The sequence below is a fragment of the Anolis sagrei genome, chromosome 11 (genome assembly GCF_037176765.1).
Source record: "Anolis sagrei isolate rAnoSag1 chromosome 11, rAnoSag1.mat, whole genome shotgun sequence".
In the NCBI taxonomy this organism is placed as follows: domain Eukaryota; kingdom Metazoa; phylum Chordata; class Lepidosauria; order Squamata; family Dactyloidae; genus Anolis; species Anolis sagrei.
This window is the reverse complement of record NC_090031.1, coordinates 15,030,577-15,052,689: the sequence shown is the minus strand read 5'-3', so window position 1 is coordinate 15,052,689 and position 22,113 is coordinate 15,030,577. Positions and strand designations below refer to the sequence as shown.

General features: G+C 42.4%; 1 protein-coding gene across 1 annotated transcript in view; it reads right to left on the bottom strand.

Moving 5' to 3' along the window:
- Positions 1–12,169: 12,169 nt before the first annotated feature.
- The window catches only part of ABCA2 (ATP binding cassette subfamily A member 2), a 55,532-nt gene continuing 45,588 nt past the window's right edge, over positions 12,170–22,113 (bottom strand). Inside the window, exons 40-48 of the mRNA XM_067471897.1 lie at positions 21,925–22,103; positions 21,570–21,711; positions 20,514–20,648; positions 19,732–19,835; positions 19,529–19,621; positions 19,282–19,384; positions 17,373–17,510; positions 15,583–15,861; positions 12,170–14,284 (exon numbers count right to left, since the gene is read on the bottom strand). Coding sequence (XP_067327998.1) covers positions 14,249–14,284; positions 15,583–15,861; positions 17,373–17,510; positions 19,282–19,384; positions 19,529–19,621; positions 19,732–19,835; positions 20,514–20,648; positions 21,570–21,711; positions 21,925–22,103 — 1,209 coding nt within the window. The 3' untranslated portion in view covers positions 12,170–14,248. The remainder of the gene's footprint in view (positions 14,285–15,582; positions 15,862–17,372; positions 17,511–19,281; positions 19,385–19,528; positions 19,622–19,731; positions 19,836–20,513; positions 20,649–21,569; positions 21,712–21,924; positions 22,104–22,113) is intronic.

Below are 22,113 nucleotides of genomic sequence, written 5' to 3'. Positions count from 1 at the left end.
GGCACCTGAAAGGTTCAGAATAGACTTGGAATACACACAAGGTGCTCCAAAGAGACCCAAAGAGACTCTAAATACACGCAAGATGCTCCAGAGGCGCCCAATGGACTACAAATACACTCAAGGGGCTCCAAAGGCACTCAAAAGGTTCCAAATAGACTCAGAATACACTCAAGTGGCTCTGGAGGCACCCAATGAACTCTCAATAGACTCAAAAGGAGACAGAGGCACTCAAAAAGTTCGGAATAGACTTTGAATATACTCAAGGTACTCCGGAGGCACCCAATAGACTCTCAAAAGACTCAAGGGGCGCCAAAGGCACCCAAAAGGTTCTGAATAGATGCCAAATACACTTAAGGCGCTTCAGAAGCAGCCAAAGGGTCCCTAATAGACTGAAAATATACTCAAAGGGCTCCAAAAGCATCCAAAGGGTACCAAAGAGACTCCAAATACACTCCAGGGGCTCCAAATGCACCCAAAAGGTTCCAAGTAGACTCCAAATATACGCAAGGGGCTCCAAAGGCGCCCAATGGACTCTCAATAGACTCAAAGGGTTCCAAAGGCACCTAAAGGGTTCGAAATAGACTCAAAATACACTCAAGGGGCTCCAAAGCGTTCCAAATAGACTCAAGGGGCTCCAAAAGCACCCAAAGGGTTCCAAAAAGACTTCAAATATACTCAACAGGCTCCGAAAGCACCCAAAGGACACCAAATGCACTCAAGGGGCTCAAAGGCACCCAAAAGGTTCAGAACGAATTCAGAATATACTCAAGGGGCTCCGAAGGCATCCAATGGACTCTCAGTAGACTCAAAGGGCTCCAGAGGCACCCAAAAGGTTCCAAATAGATGCCAAATACACTCAAGTTGTTCCAAAGATACCCAAACAGACTCTGAATACATGCAAGGTGCTCCAGAGGCGCCCAATGGACTACAAATACACTCAAGAGGCTCCAAAGGTACCCAAAATGTTCAGAATAGACTCGGAATACACTCGTGGCTCTGGAGGCACCCAATGGACTCTCAATAGACTCAAGGGGATCCAGAGGCACCCAAAAGGTTTGGAATATACTCCAAATACACTCAAGGGGCTCCAAAAGCACCCAAAGTGTTCCAAATAGACTCCAAATACACTCAACAAACTCCAAAAGCTCCCAAAGGACACCAAATACAGTCAAGAGGGTCCAAAGGCACCTAAAGGTCTCAGAATAGACTCCAAATACACTCAAGGAGATCCAGAAGCACCCAATGGACTTTCAATGCACTCAAGAGGGTCCAAAGGCACCCAAAGGGTTCAGAATAGACTCAGAATACACTCAAGGAGATCCAAAGACACCCAATGGACTTCTAATAGACTCTGAATACACTCAAGGAGTGGCAAAAGTGCCCAAAGTTCACCAAATGCACTCAAGGGGCTCCAAAGGTACCCAAAGGATTCAGAATAGACTCCAAATACACGCAAGGAGATCCAGAGGAACCCAATGGACTTTCAATGCACACAATTGGCTCCAAAGGCACCCAAAGGGTTCCAAATAGACTCCAAATACACTCAAGGGGATCCAAAGACACCCAATGGATTCTCAATAGACTCAAGGGGCTTTAAAGGCACTCAAAAGGTTCGGAATAGACTCCGAATAAACTCAAGTTGCTGCAAAAGCACCCAAAGGTTTCCAAATAGACTCCAAACACATTCAAGGGGCTCCAAAGGACACCAATTATACTAAGGGGCTCTAAAGGCACCCAAAGGGTTGAGAATAGACTCCAAATGCACGTCAGGTGCTCCAAAGAGATCCAAAGGATTCCAAATGGGCTCTCAATACACACAAGGTGCTCCACACTCAGTGGGTTTGGAATACACCCGACTGACGCGAAATGGCACAAAAGTGGACTCCGAAACACTGCTGAATGGGCTCAAAATGCACACAATGGGTTTGAAAGACTCATGACGGATGTGAAACGTCACCAAATTGGACTCTGAAACCCCGCCGAATGGGCTCAAAACGCATTCAGTGGGTTCGGAATATCCGCAATGGACTCAAAACCTGCCCCGAACGGCACTCAAAGGGACTTGAAAATACACTCCGCGGACTCGAGCTGCAAAGAGTTGCCTCCAAACGCACTCAATGGACGCAGGTGACGCGCTCGACAGGCTCAAGATGCTCTCGACGTCTCAAAGATGCACCCAACCCTCTGCCTGCCTTCAATGGGTGCAAAAGGGCCCCGAATTGGCCCCAAGACCACACCAAGGGGCTCTCAGGCCAAAGCCAGCTGTTGCTGCTCCTGCTCCTTCTGCCAGAAGAGCTGCAATGGATGGATGGATGGATGGATGGATAGATGGATATGGACAGCTGTCCTCTCTGCTCCTCCCTCACTCTCTGTCTGCAGCACAAAGACTCCTCTTGCAAGGAGTCATCTAGGAGGAGTATTGGGACTGGTTTTGCTGGGAGGCCCCCAGGGTCGGAATCCAGGAAATGGGCAGGTTGAGGGGCCCCTGGAGCCTCTGCACCATCTAAATAAGGGCCCCGTGCAACACCGCTCTCCAAGGTCTTTCATAAACACCAACTGGGGTCCAGCTGCATTCAGTCTACAAACACCATGTAGTCCAACCCCCTCCCCATTTGACTGTGACCTCCGCCGGGACTTGTAGTTTGTTGATAAACTTTTAACGTCCCCCTGTTGAGGGTTGCTGGGTGTTGTAGTTCCAATGAGAACACATGCTTTGTGGCTCAATGCTATTGGGTTCCTGGGATCTGAAGTTTGGCAGTGAAGGCTGTGGGCCTTGGGAAACTACAAACCCCGAATTATTCTTGACTGGGAATCACTGCTGTTGTTTTTTAAATTGCAAAATAATAATGGTAATGAAAATAATAATATTTTGTGGGAAGCATTCCCAGCTGGCAGAGAAGAGAATGGACCTTGTCAAACTACGAATCCCAAACAACTGACACTGCTGTTGGTTTTTTAAAATTGCAAGATGATAATGATAATAATAATATTTTGTGGGAAGCACTCTCGACTGGCAGAGAGTAGCTCAATGGACCTCGTCAAACTACGAATCCCAAACAACTGACACTGCTGTTGGTTTTTTTTTTTTATAATAATTTTTATTAGATTATATAGTGAATACAACGAAAGAGGGTGAACATTTAAAAGAAGATAGAACAGTAGGAAAGTATAGTAATAAAAATAATAAGAGAAAGAAAAAAGAGAAAAAAAATAAGAATAAGAAAAAAAAATACTCCACAAAAAGGGTGGAGGAAAAAGAAAAAATAAAAACATACAAAAAAAAACACAAAAAGAAAAAACTTTTAAAACTAAAAAGGTTTGACTTCCATCTCCTCATCAGGTGTTGTGTCTCAAAATTTTTTTTTCCCTTATCTTAAAAAGATAGTCCTCTTATTTACTCTCCTCTTTCTCGTAATTATCATAAAGGGTCCAGTCTGTTCTCTTTATCGGATTTCCGGTATTTTTTTTCAAAAAAAAAGTTAATTCATCCATCTCTCTTATTTCTCTAATTTTCCCTAACCAATCTTCCTTGGTAGGTACATTATCCTGTTTCCAAATTTTTGCTAATGTAATTCTGGCTGCCGTCGTTATATAAGTAAAAAGTCTGTCTTCATTTTCCTGTAATTGTAAATCCAAGTCTGTAAAGCCCAATAGATAATATTCCGGTTTCTTCTTAAAAACTATTTGCAAAATCTTTTGTAGTTCTTCATGTATCATAGACCAGTATTTCCCTATTTCTTTACATGTCCACCACATATGGTAAAAGGTACCTGTCTGCTGGCATCCTTTCCAACATTTATCAGAAGTATTTTTATTTATTAAAGATAGTTTCTTTGGAGTGGTATACCATCTGTGGAACATTTTTATCCAATTTTCTTTCAAATCTGTTGCATATACATATTTCAACTTTTTGTTCCACATCTGTTCCCACTCTTTAAATTGTATAGGTCTTCTTATATTTTCCGCCCATTTTATCATACATGGTTTAACTTGTTCACATTCCGTTAGCCAGTTTAGTAATGTATTATAAATAACTGTAATTATTTTTTTCTTTAATTTCAAAATCTTATCCCAAATTGATTCTTCCCAGTTGAAACCTATCTTATTATCCTGCTTTATATATTCTTTCATTTGTAAGTAATGCAACCATGTCAAATGGATATTTTTTTTCTTTTAAATACTGATAGGTCTTAATCTCAGATGTCCTCTCTATCAAAATGTCTTTATATGTTAGCCACGTTCTCCATCCCAGCAATCTTCTTTGGTACGCCTCCATTGGGGACACCCACAGTGGCGTTTTATTATAAAAATAATTTTTATATTTCATCCATATTCTTAATAGAGATGCTCTTACAAAATGATTTCCAAATTTTTTTTCTTTTTTCTCTCTATCATACCACGTGTAGGCATGCCATCCTACTCGTAGATCGTGTCCTTCTAAATTCAGACCTTTTTCATTTTCCAACAGCATCCAGTCTCTAATCCATAAGAGAGCACAAGCGTCATGGTATGCTTTTAGATCTGGGTATCCAAGTCCACCTCTTGTTTTTTTATCAATTAAATTTAGATATTTAATTCTATGTCTTTTTCCATTCCACACAAATTTCAATAGTTCTTTATTCCAATTATTAAAAATTGTTTGATTTCTGATTACGGGTATATTTTGAAATAAAAACAGTAGTTTTGGTAATACATTCATTTTGATTAATGCTATTTTTCCTAATAACGATAGTTTCAATGATTTCCAATTCTTGAGATCCTTCTGTATCTTACTCCAAACCAATTCATAGTTATTCTTCAATAATTGTCCATTTTTTGCGGTTATCCAGATACCCAAGTACCTTAATTTCTTAACGATCTCCATTCCCGTAGCCGCTGCTATCTTCTCCTGGTTTTCCTTCTTTACATTTTTAGTTAAGATTTTAGTTTTCTCTTTATTCACTTTGAAGCCTGCCACTTTTCCATATTCATGCATCTTCTTAATCCAATTCTCAAGATTATTCACTGGGTCTTCTACAATTCCCAGCAAGTCATCTGCGAAGGCTTTAATCTTGTATTCATATTTCCCAACTCTTACCCCTTTAATATTTGTATCTTCTCTTATTTTTCTCATCAACGGTTCCAAAGCCATAATGAAAATCAAAGGGGATAACGGACATCCTTGTCTTGTTCCTTTCGTAATTATAAATTCTTCCGATTGCTGACCGTTTATCCGAATTTTTGCTCTTTGTACTTCATAAATGGCATTGATTGCATTTATAAATTTTGCCCCCATATCTAATTCCTGAATCAAAATCTTGAAAAAGTCCCAGTTTAAATTATCAAATGCCTTCTCTGCGTCAATTGATAAAATGGCAGCTTCCTTCTGATGGTTAACTTCAAAATATTCTATCAAATCAAGGACTGTTCGTATGTTATCCTTCATGTATCTTCCTGGGAGGAACCCTGTTTGGTCCTCCCCTATCCAATCTGTCAGGAATTCTTTCAATCTTGTCGCCAGGATATTCATAAATATTTTATAATCTACATTCAGAAGGGATATAGGTCTATAGTTTTTAATATTCTCTGGTGTTGAGCCTTCTTTATGTATCATTACTATTTCAGCATGGTTCCAGGATTCTGGGATTCTTTGATACAGTAATGCCTCATTTAGGACCCTTTTCAATATTGGTCTTACAGTATCCTTCATTGATTTGTAAAATCCTGCTGTAAATCCATCAGGGCCTGGGGCCTTATCTGCATCCATTTTATTCACTGCTTTATCTATCTCTTCTTCCGTGATCTCTTTATTCAACTTTTCCCGTATCTCTTCTGAGATCTTTTGTAGTTTCAATTGGCTTATATACTCCGTAACTTCCTCTTTCTTTATTCCATCACTGGTATATAATTTACTGTAATATTTTTTAAATTCTTCCATAATCTCTTTGTCAGTCGTGCATATTCTTTCTCCCTCAATTATTTTCGTTATCTGCATAGCCTGCTTCTTCTTGCAAACTTGTCTGCTGTTGGTTTTTAATTATGGTCCACACGTGCTGTTGGTTTTTTTTAATTGCAAGATTATAATGATAATAATAATAATAATAATAATAATAATAATAATTTGTGGGAAGCACTTCCGACTGGCAGAGAGTAGCTCAACGGACCTCGTCAAACTACGAATCCCAAACAACTGACACTGCTGTTGGTTTTTTTTAATTGCAAGATGATAATGATAATAATAATAATAATAATAATAATAATTTGTGGGAAGCACTCTCGACTGGCAGAGAGTAGCTCAACGGACCTCGTCAAACTACGAATCCCAAACAACTGACACTGCTGTTGGTTTTTAAAATGCATAATTTCTGGGGCCCAACTGCATTCATTCTACAGCGTTGGAAGGGACCCCCGAAGGCCATGTAGCCCAACCCCCTCCTTGTTTGACCATGACCTCTGCTGGGACTTGTAGTTATGGTGAGAAATTTTTAACGTGCCCCGGTTGAGGGAGTTGTAGTTCCAATGAGAATGGATGCTGTTTGTCCCCACTTTGTGGCTCAATGTTATTGGGTTCCTGGGATCTGTAGTTCGGCAGGGAAGGCTGTAGGCCTTTGGAAACTACAAACTCCGAGAGATTCTTGACTGGGAATCACTGCTGTGAGGTTTTTTTTAATTGCAAGATAATAATAATAATAGTAATAGTAATAATGATAATAATATTTTGTGCAGCTGGCAGAGAAAGGAATGGACCTTGTTAATTCCCAAACAACTGACACTGCTATTGGTTTTTCAATTGCACCATTTCCTAAGGTCATGAACCAAGATAAAATAATAATATTCTTTCCTATCGCACCAGAAGGAAGGAGAGAAATCCTTCAGAGCCCATTGAGGCCAGAACCATCTGGGATATTTATTAGGATCCATAGAAACAAACAGCCACTGGATTTGGGAAACCCGTGCCTGGCTTCGAGTGCGAATTGCATAGAATGTGCCATTTTCCTCCGATTGAACCCTTGCAATGCAGCCGGTGGCAACAGCCCGGATCCGCTGGAAAGTAGCTATTAGCCTGCTTGGTTTTCTGCTGAAATGCCAAAACGAAAGTATTGATTTTGCTCCGCCGAGCCATGCATTATTTCTCTTCCAAATTAATATACTGTCCATAGAGGAACACACCTTTCTGCCTTTAGGGAAAGGGCCTCAATTGTCATGATTGCAAGCCTCCGAGGCTGAGAGAGTGCGACTCAACCAAAGGGGACTTCCATTACTAACTAGGACTTGTGTGTGTGTGTGTGTATATTAATGCATTTATATTCCTGCCATTCATGTATGTTACACACATACATATATATGTATGTATATAATATGTGTGTATGTATATATATATATATATACACACACACACACACACCAATATTTACCGCATAAGGTTGCTATATCACCCATCTATTCCCTTCTTCTGTAATATTACTTTTAATGAATCTATCTGTCCATATTATACACTTTTATATCACATCATCTATATATATAAATGTTCATTTGTGGGAGAAACAACTCAGAAACCACTGGATGAAGTGACACCAAATTTTGACATAATACATCTAATAATCCAACAAGTGTTAATCGCCCCTAAAAACACACAAAAAAACCCCTGTGGAATAAAAAAATACACCATATAAATTTATACATGCACACATACACACACACACATATACACAAGTACACACAAATATACACATATAGCACACATACATTCACACCTATATGCATATAAACATGCACACACAAATATACACACACACACACAAATATACACATATACACACAAATATACATATACACATGCACAGATACATTCACACTTACATATATATATGCATATAAACATGCACACAGAAATATACACATTCACACACATATATACATATACACATGCACACAAACATTCACATTTACATATATATGCATATAAACATGCACACACAAATATATACATTCACACACAAATATACACACATATATACATATACACATGCACACATACATTCACACTTACATACACACATATATGCATATAAACATGCACACACAAATATATACATTCACACAAATATACCTATACACACACACATATACACACATATATACATATACACATGCACTTGTACATTCACATATTCATTCACCCATATATGCACACACAAATATATTTGTTGTTGTCGTTCATTCATTCAGTTGTCTCCGACTCTTCGTGACCTCATGGACCAGCCCACGCCAGAGCTCCCTGTCGGCTGTCACCACCCCCAGCACCCAAATATATATATACACATGTAAACACACATATATACACATATACACAAATATATACATACACATTTATATGCATATACACAAGCACACACATATACACAATATACATATACACATCTAAACACACAAATACACAAATATATACACACATATACACCCATGTACATACACATGTAAACACACATATATACACATATACACAAATATATACATACACATTTATATGCATATACACAAGCACACACATATACACAATATACATATACACATCTAAACACACAAATACACAAATATATACACACATATACACCCATGTACATACACATGTAAACACACATATATACACATATACACAAATATATACACACACAAAACACATATACACAGACTGGGCCACGGCAACGCGTGGCAGGGGACGGCCAGTGTATATGTGTGTGTGTGGGGACCAACTCGCCATAGTGGGAGTTGTAGTTTATCGCACAGCCAGAGACCCCTCCTATAAGGCAGCCAGAGCAAACTTGCCCAACAGAACAAACTTCAAGTACTGAGGGAGCTTCAGGGGGTTAACATGGCATGATGGGAGTTGTAGTTCACCTACAACCTTATGCATTTTGTACAATCAAAAATGGACTTTTCCCAATAACCCAGGCAATGCCGGGGACCCAAACTAGTAAATATATATAAACCAAAAGAGGGCAAGGCAAAGGAATGTGTGTGTGTGTGTGTGTATGTATGTGTGTGTGTGTATATATATATCCACATAGGTACATAATATAGATACATGCACATTCCTTTGCGAGATCCACCCCTCCAGCAGAATAAAAATAACCGTAATAGAATATTTTCTGGATTATAGGAGTCAACAGACCTTTCGGCGGCGGAGAGGAATGCAGCGCCCTGTATAATAACAACACTTTCTGGGAAGCCACTTGCCCCCAAAACTTGCGAGACAACAACAACAAACCCTCCGTTCTGCACCGTGTGTGTCTCAAATGAACATGTCCAAAAGCCCTGCCACAGATACCACACTGCTCATCATCCTAGTGTAGACTTTCATACGGGGACCATTTCATCCTAGATTTCATGTGTTTCCTCCACCACAGACATCCCAGTGCTTCTGACTCTCCTCATTGCTGTGGAATTTGCATGAGCCCGCCCACTGCCTCTCCCTTAATCCTTTTCCTATTCTTTTTTCCATGGCACATAGCAAACAGAGGAATTGAAGATAGTAGAGAGGTTTGGGGAGAATTCACCATGATTTATAGGAGTTGTAGGTCCTGGGATGTATAGTTCACCTGCAATCTAAGAATTGCATGCTGAACGCCACCAAAGATGGAATTGGACCAAACTTGGCACACAGAACTCCCATGACCAGCAAAAAATACTGGAGGTCTTTGGGGAAAATTCACCTATATTTGTGAGAGTTGTAGTTCACCTACATCCAGAGTGCACTGTGAACCCAAACACAGATGGATCTGGACTAAATTTAATACACACACCCAAAATGCCAAAATTTGATTACTGGAGGGGTTTGAGGGGACTGATCTTCCTTTCTGGGAGTTGTAGTTCACCCACAAGCAGGGAAACTGTGACCTCCACTGATGATGGACCTGGACCAAACTCGGCACACAGAACCACCCCCAGAACTCTACCTACTGGAGGGGTTTGAGGGGACTGACTCACCATAGTGGGAGTTGTAGTTTACCCTGCAGCCAGTGAGCACACTGAACCCCACCCAAGATGCATCTAGAACAAACTTGCCCAACATAGCAAACTTTAATAAGTCCTGACGGAGTTTCTTGGGGTTAACCTGGCATGATGGGAGTTGTAGTTCACCCACAACCATATGCATTCTGTATAATAAAAAAATGACTTTTTCAAATAACCCAGGCAACACTGGGTACGCAATGTAGTTATAAATATTGCCCTACTTTTACTATTATTTTTAATAGAAATTATAATTCCCCATATTTTCCCTATTGCTTTTAATATATATTATACAATTTTCTGTATTACTCTCTATTATTTAAATATTTTATTTATCGTGTCATCAGCAACCATTGTATTACAATTCTAACAGAGCAAAACAAACACAGAGATTAAAAAGAAAAAGAAGAAAAAACGGGGAAAAAAAACCACACAGATTTTGTAAATTTGGTATTTGGTTAAATGTCCTTTGACCAGTATCTGGCCACTTGGAGTGCCTCTGGGGTTGCCGCAAGAAGGTCCTCCATGGTGCATGTGGCAGGGCTCAGGGTGCATTGCAGCAGGTGGTCAGTGGTTTGTTCTTCTCCGCACTCACATGCCGAGGATTCCACCCTGTAGCCCCATTTCTTAAGATTGGCTCTGCATCTCGTGGTGCCAGAGCGCAATCTGTTCAGCGCCTTCCAAGTCGCCCAGTCTTCTGAGTGCCCAGGGGGGAGTCTCTCATCTGGTATCACCCATGAATTGAGGTGCTGGGTTTGGGCCTGCCACTTTTGGACTCTCGCTTGCTGGGGTGTTCCAGCGAGTGTCTCTGTAGATCTAAGAAAACTATGTCTTGATTTAAGTCGTTGACGTGCTGGCTGATACCCAAACAGGGGATGAGCTGGAGATGTCTCTGCCTTGGTCCTTTCACTATTGGCTGCTACTTCCCGGCGGATGTCAGGTGGTGCAATACCGGCTAAGCAGTGTAATTTCTCCAGTGGTGTGGGGCGCAGACACCCCGTGATAATGCGGCATGTCTCATTAAGAGCCACATCCACTGTTTTAGTGTGATGAGATGTGTTCCACACTGGGCATGCATACTCAGCAGCAGAGTAGCATAGCGCAAGGGCAGATGTCTTCACTGTGTCTGGTTGTGATCCCCAGGTTGTGCCAGTCAGCTTTCGTATGATGTTGTTTCTAGCGCCCACTTTTTGTTTGATGTTCAGGCAGTGCTTCTTGTAAGTCAGAGCACGGTCCAAAGTGACTCCCAGGTATTTGGGTGCGCTGCAATGCTCCAGTGGGATTCCTTCCCAGGTAATCCTCAGAGCTCGGGATGCTTGTCTGTTCTTAAGGTGAAAGGCGCATGTCTGTGTTTTAGATGGATTAGGGATCAGCTGGTTTTCCCTGTAATAGGCAGTAAGAGCACATAGAGCTTCGGAGAGCTTCTGTTCTACCATCTCAAAGCTCCCTGCTTGAGCAGTAATGGCACGATCATCAGCATAGATGAAACTCTCTGTCCCTTCTGGCAGTGGCTGGTCATTTGTGTAGATGTTGAACATGGATGGAGCAAGCACGCTCCCCTGAGGCAGGCCGTTCTTCTGTTTCCGCCATCTGCTTCTCTGGCACTAGAACTCAACAAAGAAGCTCCTGTTTTGTAGCAGGTTTCCTATGAGGCGGGTGAGGTGGTAGTCCTTTGTGATATTATACATTTTTCTCAGGAGGAGGCGGTGGTTCTATTTAAATATTTAAATATAAATGTATTATAAAAAGTTCCTATTTCCCCTATTATTCATTATTGTTTTTAATATAAATATATGGGTATGTATGTAAGATTTTTAAAAAATATACATTACTACGCATATTTACCCTGAATTACACATTTTTACCAGGCAGTCCCTGGTGGCGCAATGTTAACCCATTGTCAGGACTGCTGACTGAAAGGTTGGCAGTTCAGATCTGGGAAATGGGGTGAGCTCCCATCTGTCAGCTCCAGCTTCTCATGTGGGGACATGAGAAAAATCTCCCAGAGGATGGCAATGTCCTCTGGGCAACATCCTTGCAGATGGTCAATTCTCTCACACCAGAAGCGACTTGCAGTTTCTCAAGTCGCTCCTGACACAACCAAAAAAAATTAAAATAAATCAATCAATCCAATCCTGAAAAAAAATACTATGCAAAAAATGGATGCAGTCACCTAAAATGGTTATGACATTTTTTTATTAAAACAATAATTATTATTATATTCACAGTTATTTTCTCTTTCTTCTTTTTTTTTGCAAGCGATATACAGGCTGTCTCCGATATGGGATGCAACCGGAAAGAATAAAATGAAATCAACCCACAATATTGCAAATGGAAATAATAATAATAATAACAATAACAACAATAATAATAAACTTATAAATTAAAAATAATCAGAAAAGCACATCATCTCGTTGAATCATCATCACCATAATCATAAAAAGACCCCAAGGAAAGCAACTGGCCATCTTATTCATCTCCCTTTTGGACTACAGTTCCCATAATCCTGTGCCATGATGGGATTTGTAGTCTCCAAAAAGAAAGAAAAGAAAGTAAGGGAGAGAAACATTTCCAAAACAAAGGTAGGAACTATGCAGCATTCCAGATATTTCAAGACTTCAATTCCCATCATTCTTCACTATTATCCAGGGATGATGGGAGTGTGATTCTGCGGGAAGCAGCCCCCTTTTGGCACAAAGTGGGTACAGGGTTTTTTTGGAAGGAAGATGGGAAGCCGCATCTAAATTAAATTGAATTAGATCTACTAAATTGCTGGATCAGGGATACTGGGAGTTCTAGTATTAATAATAATAATAATAACAATAAGATAATAATCGAGGTTAAAACTCCCTTCATTTGCATTTGGGCCTGGGCCCCCACTACATCATCCCATCATCCACAAATCATGAGACACCCCATCATCCACAAAATAAGACATATCCCATCATTGACAAAAATATGAAGTACCATCCACAAAACATAAGACAGAATATTTGACATCCCGTCATCCAGGAAAATAAATAGACATCCCATCATCCACACAATATGAGACAGTCCATCGTCCATGAAATAGGCAACATTCTATCCATGAAATAGGTGACATCCCATCATCCACAAAGTATGAAACGTACCATCCACGCAACAGAAGACACCCCATCATCCAAGGAGCAGGTGACATCCTATCATCCATGAAATAGGCAACATCCCATCATCCACAAAGTATGAAACATTTCATCCATGGAACATGAGACACCCCATCATCCACGAAATAGGTGACATTCCATCATCCACAAAATGTGAAACATATCACCTATGGAACATGAGACATCCCATCATCCACGAAATAGGTGACATCCCATCATCCACAAAGTATGAAACATATCATCCACGGAACATGAGATACCCCATCATCCACGAAATAGGCGACATCCCATCATCCACAAAGTATGAAACGTATCATCCACGTAACAGGAGACATCCCATGATTCACAAAATAGGTGACATCCCATCATCCACAAAGTATCAAACATATCATCCATGGAACGTGAGACACCCCATCATCCACGAAATAGGCGACATCCCATCATCCACAAAGTATGAAACATATCATCCAAAGAACAGGAGACACCCTGTTATCCACAAAACAGGCAACATCTCATCCATGGAAAAGGCGACAGCCCATCATCCAAAAAATATGAAATATCCCATAATCCACGAAAAAAGAGACATCCCATCATCCAGAAAATAAGCGACATTCCAATGCCGATGAAATAAGGGACAGCTCGTTATCCACGAAATAAGAGGCATCCCATCAGCCATGAAAGAGGAGAGGTCCCATCGTCCACGAAATAGGGAGACATTGCATCCACGAAACGGGATATCCCATCATCCACGAATCAGGCGACAGAGAGACCCCATTGTCTTAGAGACTCCAAATATAAACAAGGAGAAAACAAGCTGCTGCTGGTGTGCGGTGCTTCCTGCCCGCCACGGTCATGCTTCTTGGTGGAAGGGACCCCCTTTTTTGGGGTTTCCCAGGACATCAAGGCCTACCCTGCAGGGAGCGCTGGCCTCCTGGCCTACTTCTGGGGTCACGCCCCCCCTTTTGAAGGGCTCGCTGGACTGACCGCCCCAAAAAGTCATAGCCCCCTCCCCGTTCTCCTCCTTCAGGGCGAAAGGGCCCCGTAATGGGGACCCCAAAGGGCTGCTGGAGTGAGGTTTTGGGGTCCAATGGTTCTGGGTTCGAGGGAAGGGCCCCTCAGCAGAAAGTGTCCGTGTTGAAGGAGAGCTGGGCCTGTGTTTTGGGAGAGAAAGGAGAGGAAGAAGAAGAGAAGGGGGAAGAGGGAAGAAAGGAAAGAAAGCAGGGACAGAAAAGAGGAGTAGGAGGAGGCAGGTGAGGGAGGAAATGATGGAAGAAAGAGGAGAAGAGGAGGAGGAAGAGGAGAAGAGGCAGGTTAGAGAGAAAAAGAAGGAAAAAAGAGAAGAAGCAAGGACAGAGAAGAGGATGGAGGAAGAGGAGAAGAGGCAGGTTAGAGAGAAAAAGAAGGAAAAAAGAGAAGAAGCAAGGACAGAGAAGAGGATGGAGGAAGAGGAGAAGAGGCAGGACAGAGAGAAAAAAAGGAAGAAAGAGAAGAAAGAAAGCAAGGACAGAGAAGAGGATGAAGGAGGAAGAGGAGAAGAGGTAGGATAGAGAGGAAAAGAAGGAAGAGAAAAGAGATGGAAGAAAGCAGGGACAGAAAAGAGGAAGAAGATGTTAAGGAGGCAGTAGAGGGAGGAAGCAATGAAGAGAGGGAAGAGGAGGAGAAGGAAGAGGAGAAGGAGGAAGAAGATAAGAGGCATGAGAGAGAGGAAAAAGGAGGAAGAGAGGAAAGAAAGCAGGGATGGAGAAGAGGAAGAAGACAAAGGGAAGGAGGAGAACAACGACGAGAAGAAAAGGGGGAAAAAGAGATGGGGAGAAGAAGAGAAGGGGAAGAAGAAGATAAGGAATCAGTACGAGGAGGAAGCGATGGAAGAGAGGGAAGAGGAGGAGAAGGAAGAGGAAAGGGAGGAAGAGGAAAGAAAGCAGGGACGGAGAAGAGGAAGAAGACAAGAGGAAAGGAGGACGAAAATGAGAAGAAAAGGGGGAAGAAGAGATGGGGGAGAAGAAGAGAAGGGGGCCGGCAAGGGAGGAAGCGATAGAAGAGAGAGAAAAGGAGAAGGAAGAGAAGGAGGAGGAAGACAAAGGGATGAAGGGAATAAGACACAAGGGGGCAGAGAAGGAAGAAAAAGAAGAGAAGGAGCAGGGAAGAGAGGAGGAAGAGGATCAAGAGGAGGAGAAGAGAAAAGAAGAAGAGTAGGCAGGGAAGTTAAGGAGGAAGCAGAAGAGGGGGAAGAGAAAGAGAAGAACCAAGAGGAGGAGGAAGAATATGGGAAAATGAAGAAGGGGAAAGAGGAGAAGGAAAAAGAAGATGGGAAGAGAAGAGGCAGGACAGAGAGGAAGAGGAGACATAAGGAGAGGAAGCCAGGCATAATGGCTCCTACTTTGGAGCCCAAGGACTTGTAGTTCCCTCCCAGAGCCCCCCACTGCGACCCCCAGCATCCCCAGCTGCTCACCCGCTCCTCCTCGAAGCTGATGAGCCCCTCGTCATCGTCGTCGTCTTCGTCCTCCTCGTCTTCCTCCTCCTGGGAGTCTGGCCCCCGGGGCCCCTCCTCCCCTCCCCCTCCTTCCTGGGGGGCCACCAGGGGCCGGAGCTCAGTGGGCGGGGCCCGGGGCCGGAGGAGGGCCAGCAGCCGCTGCAGGAGCGGGGACTCCATCAAGGGACACTCCGCCCGGAGGGTGGCCTCCTGCTGCTCCAGGTTGTCGCTCTGCTTCTTGGCAAAGTTCACAAAGACCTGGGTCGGGAATGAGAGGAAAAGGGTACTCCCTTCCACTCTGGAACCCATCACTCTGTGTCATGGGGGGGACTGAATACATGCCCCTTTATCCCAATGCTGAATAACGCCTTATCCACATTAAAATTGTACTCTATAACCCATTACTCTGCATCACAGAGGGCCGGATGCACACTTAGAGCGGAGGATTATGGGAACTGCAGTGACGAACAACAGTTCAACTTCTCCCCTGAAAATATGAAAATATTGTAACGCTATAACCCATAACTCGGCATCACAGAAGGAGGTGGTTTGCACAAAGGCTCTGTTATTCTGAGGCTGAGTAGTTTTGGTCTGAACCACTCCGGGTTTTGGTTCAAACTTTAAAGGGATCTTTGCCCAGGTTGCTGGGCACAGAAAGGAAAGAGTGTTGGGAAACTTTAATGTTCAGGATAAAACCCAGAGCAGATCCTTTCCCTCTTCCCTTTTCTTCTTTTCTCTCTCTTCCTTTCCCTTCCCACATTTTCCTCTTTTCTGAATCCTTCCTTCCCCTCCCTCTTCCCTTCCCTCTTCTCTCCCCTTCCATCTTCCCTCTTCACTTCCCTTCTTCTTCCTTCCTCTTCCATTCTCTCTTTCTTTCCCTTCCCGCATTTCCCTCTTTTCTGAATTCTTCCTTCTCCTCCCTCTTCCCTTCCCTCTTCTCTCCCCTTCCATCTTCCCTCTTCCCTTCTTCTTCCTTCCTCTTCCCTTCTCTTTCTTTCCCTTCCCGCATTTCCCTCTTTTCTTTCTTCCTTCCTCTCCCCCCTCCCTTCCCTTTTCTCTCCCCTTCTATCTTCCCTCTTCCTTCCTTTCCTCTTCCCTCCCCTTCCTTTCTCTTTCTTTCCCTTCCCACATTTCCCTTTTTTCTTCCTTCCTTCCCCTCCCTCTTCCCTTCTTCTCTCCCCTTTCGTCTTCCCTCTTTCTTTCCCTTCCTCTTCCCTTCCCTTTCTTTCTTGCTTTCCCTTCTCACATTTCCTTTTTTTCTTCCTTCTCCTCCCTCTTCTCTCCCGTCTTCCCTCTTCACTTCCTTTTTTCTTCTCTCCCCTTCCCTTCCTCTCTTTTTCTTTCCCTTCCCGCATTTCTCTCTTTTCTTTCCTTCTTCCCTTCCCTCTTCCCTTTCCTTCTTTTTCTTTCCCTTCCTGCATTTCCCTCTTTTCTTTCTTCCTTCTCCTCCCTCTTCCCTTCCCTCTTTCCTTCCCTCTCCTTCTCTCTTTCTTTCCCTTCCCGTATTTACCTCTTTTCTTTCTTCCTTCCCCTCCCTCTTCACTTCCCTTCCTCTTCCCTTCCCTTTCCTTCTCTCTCTTTCTTTCCCTTCCCACATTTTTCTCTTTTCTTTCTTCCTTCCCTTCCCTTTTCCATTCCTTCCCCTTTCCCTCCCTTCCTTTCTTCCCTCTTTTCTTCCTCCCTCTCTCGGTTCCCATCCTCACTTCCCTTCCCTCTTTCTTTCCCTTCCCTTCCCTTCCTTTCCCTTCTTCCCTTGCTTGGGGTCTCACATTGTCCAGGGTGGTCTGGCTGACGGAATAGTCCTCGATGCCCAGAACGTCCACCACTTGCTCCATTTTGCTGAAGACTTGGGCCAAGGAGATCTGCTCCGACTTCAGCTGGTACTGAACCTTGGTGTGATGACGTTCCTGAGTGGGAGGGGGGAGAGGGAAGGGAGTGGCCGTCACTCAAGCATGTCTTCTGACCCCAAGCACCACCCCGTTTCGACCCACTCATCCCACCCATGTATCTGCCCATTGATTTGCTCATAAAGAAAGGCCAAGTTGGGGGGGGGGGTTGGGAGTCAGGGTCCTTTTGGGGGTGGCTCCCCAAATGTGGAAATATTGCTATTGATCATGATCTGGCATAAAAATAGAAATAGGAATATTAATAATAATAGTAGTAGAACGAATACAACTACTACTAATAATAGTAGTGAGACAACTACTAATAATCTATAATAATAATAATAATGGTTTTTTTTATAATAATAATAATAACTAATAATAATAATGTGAGATGAATAGTAATAAAAGTGAGACTGCTACTGCTAATTATAAAAGGGATTATAATAAAAATGAGACTAATAATAATAATAAAGTTCAGTCGTGTCCGACTCTAGGACTCTGGTGCTCATCTCCATTTCTAAGCCAAAGAGCTGGCGTTGTCTGTAGACACTTCCAAGGTAATGTGGCCAGCATGACTGCATCAAGCACCGTTACTTTCCTGCCGGATTGGTACGTATTGATCTACTCACATTCGCATGTTTTCTAACTGGTAGGTTGGCAGAAGCTGGGGTAACAGCAGGAGCTTGCCCTGCACCCTGGATTCCAACTGACGACTGTTCGGTCAGCAAGTTCAGCACCTCAGCACTAACCTGCTGCGCCACCAGGGGGCTCCAATATCCCAATCAGGAATAATAATAAAAGTGAGGCTAATAATAATAATAATGGTTGGTAATAATAGTGAGACCATTAGTACTGCTACTAATAGCAATAATCTGATATAATAGTAAGCATAGGACTAATAATAATAATAATAATAATAATAATAATAATAATAATAATAATAATAATGTGAGATGACCACTACTACTACTACTACTACTACTACTACTAATAATAATAATATTAAAATGGGACTAATAATAATAATAATAATCTGGGATGATAATAAAAGTGGGCCTAATAATGAATAATCTAGGACAATAATCTGGGGTGACTAGGACGGTTTTAAATGGTGTATTTTAATATTTTGATTTTTTTTTAATGTTTATGTATGTGTATGTGAATTTGTGTCCCGGCATTGAATGTTTACCGTATATATATGCTGTGCTCCAACCTGAGTCCCCTTCGGGGTGAGAAGGGCGGAATATAAATGTTTTAAATAAATAAATAAATCATTTGGGATAATAATAAAGGTGGAAATAATAATAATAATAATAATAAGGAATAAACTAGGACTAATAATAATTATGTGGGATAATAATAATTATAATAATTACCTGGGATAATAATAAAAGTGGGAATAGTAATAATAATAATAATAATAATAGTTATTGTTGTTACTATTTGAAACAGAACAAGATGACTCCACAGCAGACACTCTGGTGGCTGTTGTATTGAATCACACGTCGGACACTTCCCAAGTGTCTAGGACTGTGTGATGTATCGGCAAATAATGTGTGCAGATCTGAGTAGGGTGGCCTTCTGCAGCTGGTAATTTTGTCAGCTCTAATTGTGTTTAAGTGTAGGCCAAGGTCTTTAGGTACTGCACCCAGTGTGCCAATCACCACTGGGACCACCTTGACTGGGTTGTGCCAGAGTCTTTGCAGTTCCATCTTTAAATCCTCATTATTATTATTATTATTATTATTATTATTATTATTAGTGACTCCCTTCATGTCAAAATGAGACTCACCTTCAGGATGGCTTCCGGGAAGTTCCGGTTGAAGAATCGAACCACTTCCTTGACATTGAGGCTGGTCTTGGTGCGGACGGTGATCATGTAGCCATCTCCAAACCTGAATCGAGGGCGAGAGGACAGAAAGTCTTAAGGCGGATAACACAAAAAGGAAGAACTAGCCCAAATTATGACCTAAATCCTTGATGGTGGAAGTGGGGCCATGCGGATGTGCCTCAGGCTCCATAGGGACCTTCCAATGTACCTGTTCTTCAGGTGCTGGATGCTGCCCAGGCATTTCAGTCGCCCGTTGACCATGATGGCAAGGCGCGTGCAGAGTGCCTCACATTCCTCCATGCTGCAAATAAACAAGAGAAAGAAATGAATCCAGCAAATGCCTGAATAATAGAACCTATCGTCCCCATAGGGACCAGATTTTGGACTTTGGGGGCCCTAGGCATGGCTGACCTGTGGGATGTTAGAACCACAGAGCGCCCCGTTTTGATGATGTCCAGGATGAGGTTCCACAGGAAGCGCCTGGCCTTCGGGTCCATCCCAGTCGTGGGCTCATCCTGGGGATGAACAAAGGACACTGAAGCGCCCCCAAGACTTAAACAGCATGGTCTGCAGACATATTTGCACCGGAAATTGCATTTTCTGCACAGAAAACCATGTTTTGGTGCAGAATTGTCAATGGTCTGGGAGGGGAGGCAGAGGGTAATGTAGATTCTTATCAGAACAGAACATGCCTCTTTTTCTGCACATCTTGCACTCAAAACAACATTTCCAGCAAGGAAAAAATGGCAGTGCAAAGGGTTGGGGGTGGGGAGGAAGATGGCAATGTTTTGCATATTACATTTTTGCAAATACTACATTTTTGGGACCAGAACTATGAGGATCTTCAAGAGTCTCAAGAGTCTCAAAATTTAAAAAAATCTGTTTTTTGCCAACTATTTTTATTATATTACATTATTCCATTTACTATAATCAATATGTTTGTTCTTTAACATCGGAAACTACTGATGAGACATAAGAACTATTGTTTTTTAAAAAAATCAGTCATTGTAATTCACAATTCTGCCACTAGGTGTTGGTAGAGATCTGATGGGTTCCATTTGCATGAAACCCAAGCAAAAAGGATGACATCTTGGATTCCTGGAAGTTTATGAATCTTGATCAAGACAGAAAATAAATATAACAATAGTGATAGTAATGGATGACCTTGCCACCGTGACACCATAATTCCTCACCAGGAAAATGAATGCTGGGTAGCCGATAAGGGCGATCGCGGTGGAGAGCTTTCTCTTGTTGCCTCCGCTGTAGGTGCTGGCAGGTTTGTCTGCGTATTTGCTCAGTTCTAGCTTTTCCAGGGCCCATTTCACAACCTGCAGGGAGAAAAACCCAAAAGTCCGTAAAGTGTGACCCTTGCACTATTGCACAAGCAGGACACAAGAGTGGCCATGTCTGACATAAAAATTTCCACTATTACGATTCTGGATCCTCCTTGGAAGCTATAGATGATTTTCTGCATTTCTGGGCCACCTTACAAGTTCTAAACTGGCCATATTCTAATAATAATGTGATAATAATGTACTATAATATAATATAGTAATATATTGTATATACATATAATATTGATAATATAATGTAATACAATATAATACTAATAATAATACGATATTATAATTATATTTTTATATTACATGTAATATTACTAATAATATTAAGTATAAAGGTACAGTACAATACAGTAATACTAATATTGTGCTATGGTTATAAAATAATATATTGTATTCACATATTGCTTGTAAGCCACTCTGAGTCCCCTTCGGGGTAAGAAGGGTGGCATATAAATGTCGTAAATAAATAAATATTCGATACCCTAGGTTCTCATTAAAGTTCATCTTGGATAAGTTCTAGGTCACCCTAAATAACCTGGTTCCACTCCTTTAAGTTCTAGGCACATAGTCTAGATTTAGGGCCAGTTCTAGACTCCAGTCATTCCTTAAAGCTATGTTCTAGATCACCCTACAATCTCTTCCTCAAAGTTCATCCTGGGTGCATTCTAGGTGCTACATCATCCAAGAATGAACCAAGTGGAGCTGTGGGGTTTTCCCTCAACGTTGAGTGTGAGAGCCATTTTGAATCTCTTTGATAAGAGTCCCTTGGAGTCTGAGGTGAAGGAGGTATCCAATCTCCATTTCCCACCGTTCCCTCACACTCCAAGGGATTCTATTGAAGGGATCCAAAATGGTGGGCCACACCCTGCAGTTCCTCCATTGTGGCCGTGACCCCTTCCTCCTCACCCTCTCCTGGTCCTTCCAGGGGACGCCGCGCAGGCGAGTGTAGAGCTCCAGGTGCTCTCGAGCGGTCAGCTCCTCAAAGAGGGCGTCAAACTGTGGACAGTAGCCCAGGCTCTGCTGGACCTGGAGGAGATCCCTCAAGATGCTGCCAAGGAAGGAAGGAAAAGAAAGCAAGCAGACATAAATAATAATCAGTCGTCAATAGAACAAATAATTATGGGGGGGGGGGGGATAAAGAATGTGTTCAACTCCATTCGAGGGAAGTAAAAAATAAGCAATTCAGCCTGGATTCCACTCTATTGGGGGGGGGGGGTTGCCATGTCTTGTGGCAGGAGGGGGGTTCCTCAATGGAGCCCACCTGTGTCCGTTGACGAAGGCCTCTCCGCCAGTGGTGCTCTCATCACCGGTCAGCATCTTGAAGGTGGTGGTCTTGCCAGCCCCATTGACCCCCAGCAGACCAAAGCACTCTCCCGGCCGCACCCCAACGCACAGCCGGTCCACCGCCAGGATGCGGCCCATCCTCCGGGATTTGTAGACCTATCAGGGA